The sequence below is a fragment of the Juglans regia genome, chromosome 14, assembly GCF_001411555.2.
Source record: "Juglans regia cultivar Chandler chromosome 14, Walnut 2.0, whole genome shotgun sequence".
NCBI lineage: Eukaryota > Viridiplantae > Streptophyta > Magnoliopsida > Fagales > Juglandaceae > Juglans > Juglans regia.
In genome coordinates, this window is record NC_049914.1 from 16423668 (window position 1) to 16432617 (window position 8950).

The following is an 8950-nucleotide window of genomic DNA, read 5'->3' on the forward strand; positions in this document are numbered from 1 at the left end:
TATCTCATATTATATAATCTTTATGTGACAAACACAGACTTTGCTAAATCCTCACCTATCTTTTGTCACCAGGTTATATTTAATATTTGGGCCATGTAGAGAGGTGTAGAGTACTTACAACAGTTGACTTCCTGCTACAAATCTAGTCAAGTGATGGAGTCTAATTTTGTGGGTTTTTCTATTGCCATCAAGCCACTATTTGAGGCTATCCATGAGGTGTCATGTCAGCCATAGGGTGGCCTTGGATGGAGGAAGAAACTTGCTCAATAAGCTTGGGCTAGGTGGTGTTTTCACTCAACCGAGTGGGCTCAAATTTGGGTTTAGATGGGGTTTCAGCTAGGGTTCTACTTGAATAAAACTTTTCTTGGTTAAATGTAATTACCAAGATGTAAGAGATTGGTTAGGCATGTATGGGTTTGTAATTGAGTGGCTAGTTGCATGAGAAAGTGATTTAACCAAATGATAAAACGTCTAATCAAAACCGAGTGGTTTAGGGTTTGGAAATCAAGTTTAGGGTTTCGATTAAAACCCTCTTTTGATTGACCAAAGAGTTTTTGGTGTAAGAGGCATGATCACATAGCTTGAAACACACTCCATTTCATCACACTTCAATGTCCATGTAACAAGTGTCCTAACACTATTCATATGAGTGGCTAAGATTGTGTAACATTTCAAAAGAAATTCCATGGATGAATTTCTTCAAACCTTTAGACCTTAGAGAAAGTCGTGAAATCCCGAAAAGATTTCACGAATCGAGCGATCGATTAGGTTCTATCAGTATAGTCGGATCTCGACCTGCTATGATGATAGAGTTGCCTTTCTATTTATTTAATGCACTTAGGAGTATAAGTTTGTGAAACAAATTGCACCATTAGTTTCGGATGATTATATAGAATTTTACGGTGTAATAATATGTTTCTCATTTCCTAGATGAATAGTAATTGAGAGTGTCTTTTTATTTAATTGAGACATCTAGGAGTTGAATTTTATGAAATAGATTGCATCACTAGAATCGTATGATTATTTTGGATTTTATGATACAACAATAGTTTCTGTAATTTTTTAGGTAAATAGTGACACACGGGATAGTGCTACGTGACACCTAGCTCAAACGATTGTCAAATCGCCATGTAGAATGACCAAAACCACTTAGACTCACTAGGATTACTCTTTGATTGGACACATGGCATAATCCTAGTCAGTCATTGGACTAGTAATAGAACACTTGGCACGTAGAGACTTAAGTGTGATAGAATAGAGGGCACATCAAGCCATGTGATCTTGTCACCTATGCAAACACTATTTTAACCTACCAAAACCCTATTTAGTCAAACAAAATAGGATTTCAACCCTAGAAAAATCCTAATCCTTTGGAATCCAGTTAAAACCCTAAACCAAATCTGTTGGCTAGAACCTTAAACTTGTTTCAAAACCCTAAAGTGGTCGGTTTTAATTATGTTTAATCACTTCAACATGCCATTAACCACTTGATTATAAACTCATACACTCTTCAACACTCTTTTATATATTTTAATTACATTGGAACAAAAAAAAATCTAATTTGGACTTGGTCCAACCGAAACTCCAAATGAAATCCTCTCCATATCCTAAACTGAGGCCCATCGGTTAGGCCCATTTTTGGCCCTCCGAAAACCATAGCTAGCTAATGCCTCTTAAGGAAGTCTCTTCCCCCTCCCAAGGCCAAGTCTATGGCTAATATCCACTCAAGTGCTAGCCTCCAATAGTCACTGGAGGGAAGTAAAAATACCTACACCGTCACTAGCCATCCACTAAGCTAGTTTTGGAAGCAGGAGGCAGCAACAATCCAGCTCCTTTGTCCCCTATCTTTGGGCTGCCATCCTGTCATCCAAGGGTCACTTAGCCACCTCATGTCAGCCCCCCCTCATGCATGTCCCACCTCCTTCATTTCTCATTTCACACTTTGCATTTTTCCTCACTTGTTTAGAGAGAAACTGAGAGAGAGCTTCAAGCATATTTTCTGGCAGTTTTTGCCTTACATTTCTAGCCCTTTGTAATTTGATTCTCATGACTCAACCTTCATGTATTTTGTTTCTTTTTTAGTCTAATTAACGTTGTTATATGTTGGATAATTTTTCATGGAGTATTGATTGGTAAAAATTTAGTTTGAATATTCAAAGGTCACAATGGAGACAATTTTAATATTTGTGTGAAACTTTGATATTTGGATGAACTTTTTGGTGAAGTCTTAAGTACAACTTGCAATGGTGAAGTGTTAATATGGGCTTTTAGATGTTTACAATCTCAAAAGTGAGATTTTGACTTTTGTCTTAAGCCCTTTGGTTCATCAGGTGTCCTTCTGACATCTTTCTGACTTCATATATGATTGGATAAGAGCCCTTTAGTCTCGATCATCTCCCTGCAGGATGACAGAGACATATGTTCGCCTAAAAATATAATCTACAAGTGTACAGAACGTAGCAAGTAGTAAAGTGTTTTAAAAAAAATGGTTATCGTACCAACAGAGAATAATTATACTGTTGAGTATTGAAATTGACTAAATTAATTACTATTTAGAAAATTAAAATTTGAATAATGGTTTATCTAAATTAAACTGAAAAAAAGAACATTAAAATTAAGGCTAAAAATAATAAGAATAGATTTAGAGCGTTTGACTTCATCTAGCAAATCCCACACAGTTTATTCTTCCTTGTTATATAATCCCAATTATCCCAAATTGATGATAAAAATCCCTTAACTATTCAATATTTTCTCTCGAACAATACCAAAATATCTCCAACTAATAACTTCATCTCTATGTAAATTTAACTAATTAGAGACTCATTAAATTCTTTGTATTTTTCTTGAAAATCACACTTGGTAAAGTATCTCTGCTTTCGCTCAACTAATAGTATTTAATCTGAGAGCTTTAATCACAAATCACCTCTCGATCTCATTGTGATTCAATAGATCGAATAATAGTTAGTTAGAAAATTGCAAGCATTAAGAATAAAGAATAAACCCTCAATCATGGAAATATTGAAAATAAAAAAAGTTGGAATATAAACTGTGTGTTCAGTGCTAGACTATATCAAAGCTCTAGAAAATAGATTTAGTTCATAATAAAATTAATAAGAAAAAGAATAAAATTGGTGTTCTTTGTTGAAATCGGTTGATGAAGCATTCGGCTTTCACCTTTGCCCTCCATTTCCGCATTCTCAAAAGAACACTTTAATAATAAAAATTGGAACTCTAAACTCCGACTCAGACTCTAAAACATAAAAATTCTTAACTATGTTTCAGAACTCCAAAACTCTATATTCATCCCACAAGTCGAGATTAAATAGATGTCGAAATCCAAGTCTGGAAACAAGATAACTGCAGCTACAATCTAACCTAAAAACTGAAAAATAATTTCTAAAGAAGATGTTAACATAAAAAAGAAATTATCCTAAGAATAACGAGATTATCTAAAATGGAAGATTCAATGATATGCGGCTTGAATTGCGAAGTTCGGGAGGATTTGGTTGCCAATAGATTGATTTTGGAACTCGGATTTTGTGGTCAGTAGCAGACTGATCCAGTTGAGAGGAATTATCCCACTGAGTAGATGTTGTGTGCGCTGAATATAACTGGTGTGGAGGTCACAGAGACCACACGACCCTCTCCTCACCTACCGAGTAGAAAGACTCTCGATCGGGATGAAAGACTCATCTCGCATTTTTCAGTTGTTGCCCATGATGTCGTTTAGGTTGGTTTTTTAAGTTGGTCATTTAGACTAATCGCCCAATCTAACCGCCTAGAGCATTGTCGCCAAGTCTTTGCACCTTTTGGTCGTGCCTTCTGGTCGCAAGTCTTCTCGCCTACCGAAGGGTAAGTCAGAAAGATCTCTTTGCTGCCCATGGGACAAGGCTCCTCGCCCAAATCTCACTGGCTCTCTTCAGTTCTTGCTGCCTCTCATCGGTCAGGATTCGTAATATCTTATTTTGTACCAAAATATTCTTTTTTTATAATAATCTTTTCATTCTTTCAAATCCAAGAAAATAAATAAAAATATGTAAAAATAAAATAAAATCAATAATATTGAAGGGAAAATGACATTTTTCATAAATTAAATAGTGATAAAAATCACATAAAAATAACACTTATCAACACACTGGCAGAGCATGGTCTGCCAGTCCTTACGGCTTGCCTTACGTCCAATCCTCAGTCACTCTTCAACTAAAGGTCTCCCACATGGTGTTAAATAATACCTCTTAGGTTTTGACAGTATGATTTGTCGAGTCGTAATCCTTTCAGCACATCCACTCTGGATGTGACTTTTCAGATGGAGTAAGGGCTTCTTCTACGTACGACACTGCCACCTTTTGAGCATTTTTATGTTGTCCTGGAAAGCTCGTACATGTCAACAAAGGTCTTGTCCTTGATCGTTGCTCGCCTTTAGCTCATTCTCGTTCTTCACCTTTGTACATTAAACGGCTTTTCTGGCTTGCTTATCATATGGTGAAAAGTCCTTTTATTACCTCGTGTCGGGACGTGTAAACTAAGCTTTCTACGTAATGTTGCTCAATCATATGCTAGACTAACAATAATTTGTAGCACCCATGGCTATTTTCACCACACCCATAAAGTGACTTCTCATATTTTCTTTTCACTCATACTTTATCGGTGGTCTTTCCCCTTACTCGGACGAGGCCTCTCCACTTAGATTATTACCTTTCTAGTACATAGGATTGCAATGTACTAGAAAGGCAATAAAGTGCTAAAACAATATTTACCCAAATATACCATATATGCTAAAAAAACATTTCATCGTTCAAAAGAGTATTAAAACCCAAAGCCATCAAACATTCATATCATAAACATTTCTACCAATCTCCTCATTTTTCTGTGTGGTGAGTGTTAAAATTGTTAGTGTACAACTTAAATTTTATAAACATATTTATAACCTTATAATTTATGAAAATTTTAATTTTAACCGGAACTTTCTATTTAATTACAGTTTTGCTACTAACTTTCTTAATTTACATTTTGGCCCCTCAACATTACTAAAATTGCATTTTAACCCCAAATATTACAATTCTTCTCATATATAGTATCTTTATATTTCTTACCTATTCGTATATATGTTTTTATTAAAAATTAAGTTTTTAACATCTTCTAAATCATATGGGCTGAATTATCCACTATATTTCTAAATTCCTATTACTTCATTTAAATTCTGGTTACACTTTGAATTCCCTAAATTTTTATTATTCATCTTAAGTTAAATTTCATTATAGTACTTATAGATTTAACTATCCATTTCATTACATCAAAAGATTTTACAAAAATTTAGTCAAAACCCTACAATTAAATCTCTAGCCAAAAAACCTAAACTTTTAAATGTCTTTAATTTCATCACAAATCAAACTTAATCTCTACAATCAACCTCTAATCCTAGAACTTTTTCACTTAATTACATGATTTATTAACTAAAATTTAAAATTCCTAAATTCGAAGTCTTGGTCAAAAGCCTATATATTTTTCCTCGTCAAAATTCATCTTTAAACCTTAATAAAACTAACCATATGCACTTCAAACAATAAAATTTTACAATCCATTACATGCTCCTTCAAAAAAATATTTCAACCCCAATATTCATAGCTAAACCGAAACCCTATATTAGATTTTCTTCAAAATTTCCTTCATCAATAATCACATATACTAAACTACAATCAAATACTAACACTACCAACTCTGAATCAAGTGTAGAACACTTGATTTTCAAGATCAATAAACCTTATTGTGGTGCTAATATTGGGTGTAGTATGGTTGTATACTCTTAGTATATGTGTTATTTGATGAAGAAATTGTGAAATTTGCAAGAGAAATGAGAGGTATGGCTTGGGGTAGCGAAGGGCTCTTCGAAATGTGTAGGAAATGGGAGGGAAATGGGTACTGGAAGAAAGAAATGAAAAGTCAAAATGCTTATCACCTTTGCCACATGTCACATTCTTAGGTGTTCTTGCTTTAATTTTATTGGAAATCTGGCTATTCAAAGACATTATGCTATTTGGTCTTTTAGTGGTAAACTATAATTAACTAACTTAAATGTGATAACCAAGAAAAAAGGTAATGCAGACCGCGCACATACAAACTTAAACATGGGAGAAAACCGAGCTAGAGAGGACTTACAAGAAATTTTATTTCAACATGGAATTTTCGAGATAAAAATAGCATAATTAAAATATATAGAATTAACTAAAAGATTGGCAGTTGACACGTGGAATACTGCACTATGACCATACCTCATTTTTTCCATTTTCACCACATACTCTCTCTCTCTCTCTCTCTCTCTCCTCTTGTTTTGGCCAAACCTTTGCTTTTTCTTTCTCACACTTCCCTTCATTTTCTCACACACCAAACACACTATGTCCACTACAACATATTTGTCCATTTCCCACAAGTTATTTTTTCAAGATCTACTATCGTGACAAATACTTAGCTATTGTCACAAAGATTGTCCGTGGACAAAAAAAAGCCTTTTACAGCGAGATCACGTCCGGTGAGCAAAATTTGTCAGTAAAAATGACTTTTTGCAGTGACTTCCTGTCGCCACAAATACTTCCGCTGGATAAGACACTAAAATTACAACCTTAGAGTATTTGCGGCAATGATGAGAGGATGGTTCCATTGAAGAAAAGAGGGACACACACATATATAATAATTAGTCTAGCATATTTTGAGATGATGGTTAAACAGACAAGAAGAGGGTTACTTAGACGAGCTACCAATTAAACATAGTTGGCTTTTGGCCCAAAAAATTTTCTTGCACTCCATTTTCAGTTTGAACTTCCTTTAAATTTTCTCCACTCCTTCATGCACTCCATTTTCTATTCACATTTTCACCTTCACTACCTCCATCTCAACTTGTGCATTTAAAAAAAATAAAAAATTATGCAAAGGAAAAGAAAACAATACCACTAGAGAAAGTCATGGCTAAACAAAATATTTTTGAAACTTAATCGACAATCAAAGTAATAAGTCAGTATCAATCTAGATATATGCACATCAAAGGTCAATGGTAAATGTTAAACTTTTGTATGTTTAACTTCATTTACAATCGATTGGATAGCACCCAGAGTTCTTTACTCATCTTGCATGTTGGTTTCTACACAATTTGTAATAGTTTACATTTTTCAGAACTTAATATGCCTGCACACTGTAACGGACAAAGCAAATCATCTAGAATAATTTCCATGATTCTAGCACTTGTATCTTGTATGGAATGTAATTATACTCTAGAGATTAGCCAGCTTGCTGTATAGCGTAATTACCTCCTTGATTTCTGTCATTGTATAGCTTATATATTGTACACATATGTAATGAAAGATATAGTGAACAATTCATCTTCTATAATGTGTGTAAACCCTTATATGGTATCACGAGCCTCCTTCTCCAGTGAGACCAACTCTGTTTCTATGGCTTCCCCTACAAAAACTCACACACAAACCCCAATCTCCATCAATGCCGCAGGACAACTACCTCATAAATTAACTGGTCCCAGCTTTCCCTCATGGAGTGCAACCCTTTCCTCTTTACTTCTCGGCTATGATCTTAATGAATTCCTGGATGGAACTTATCCATGTCCCCCTAAGCCCACTCATCCTATTGAAGATGCAAACATTGTTGCCTACTCCAAATGGTTTTGGCAAGACCAACTCATTCTCAATGTCATACTTGCCTTTGTTATTGAATCTATTACGCCACTCATCGCCTCAGCCAAGACTTCCCGTGATGCCTGGATTCGACTTAACCTCTTATATGCAAACAAGTCTCGATCCCGCGTGATGCAACTCAAGGAGCACCTCACCCTTCTTCAACGAGGTGATTGGCCGATTGTTGCTTATCTTTAAGATGTGGTGATCAATGAACTCACCATCATCGATACTCCTCTGTCCTCCGACGACATCACTCTTCATGTTCTTCGTGGACTTGGTCTAGACTATCGTGATCTGGTTGCCCCTATTCGCACACGTGAGACTCCTGAGAACATTTGAGGAATTGCATGATCTTCTGACATCCCATGAAGCCTATCTGCAGTAGCTCAACCAGACAACTCAACAACTTGTTGCAACTGCAAATCCCACCAACCGTCGAGCTTGGAATAAACCCTCCACCAATGACTGTCATTCTGACCCATCTTGGCCTGTGCAACAAAACAAACCCAATGGGTCTCGGTCCAAATACAAAGGCAAATGTCAGTTATGTGGTGAAGTTGATCACTCAGCTAGATTCTGCCCCAAACATTATGTTCAACCCAAGACTGTTACTGCCAATTGTGTTGGCACAAATCAAACTTAGTCCTCCAAATTGCTTGTTGACTCTGGGGCGTTTCATCACATCACCTTAGTTTTTTCCAACTTAACCATCAACTATGAGTATGTTGGAACTGATGAAGTTGTTATTCGCGATGGTACAAGTTTAACGGTTACACACATTGGCTCATTAACATTTCAATCGCCTCATTGTATCTTTAAAATGCATGATACTTTATGTGTTCCTCCTATACATAAAAACTTGGTATCTGCGCATCATTTTACAAAACAAAATAATGTGTTACTTGAATTCCACCCAAGTTTTTATCTTGTGAAGGATCAGACAACGGGGGCAATACTTCTTCGAGGACGATGTGAAAACGGGGTCTATCCACTTCCTCCACCATTGACCACCTCCCAATCCATTGTTGCCAATGTTGGTGAGCATACAACTGGATCTATTTGGCACAGTCGATTTGGCCATCCTAGCAATAAAATCGCCTCTCATGTTATTTCCAAATTTCATTTACCTGTTTCTACTTCACGAACACTCTCAGTTTGATCTTCTTGTCATTCTAATAAAAGCCACCAAATTCCATTTGGTACCAACTCTATTAATAGCAAATCAACACCTGAATATATATTTTTCTTATGTTTGGGGTCCCACGCAA

The 8950-nt window shown here is 35.7% G+C and overlaps 1 protein-coding gene across 1 annotated transcript; it reads left to right on the top strand.

Moving 5' to 3' along the window:
- Positions 1-7397: 7397 nt before the first annotated feature.
- On the top strand, positions 7398-7877 carry LOC108989676. Its single transcript, XM_018963373.1, has one exon. The coding sequence runs from the start codon at positions 7398-7400 to the stop codon at positions 7875-7877; it is 480 nt and encodes a 159-aa protein (XP_018818918.1).
- The last annotated feature ends 1073 nt before the right edge of the window (positions 7878-8950 follow it).

What these genes read in the sequence shown, in the direction of transcription:
- LOC108989676 (XM_018963373.1), top strand. Translation starts at nt 7,398, where the DNA reads ATGGTATCACGAGCCTCCTTCTCCAGTGAGACCAACTCTGTTTCTATG.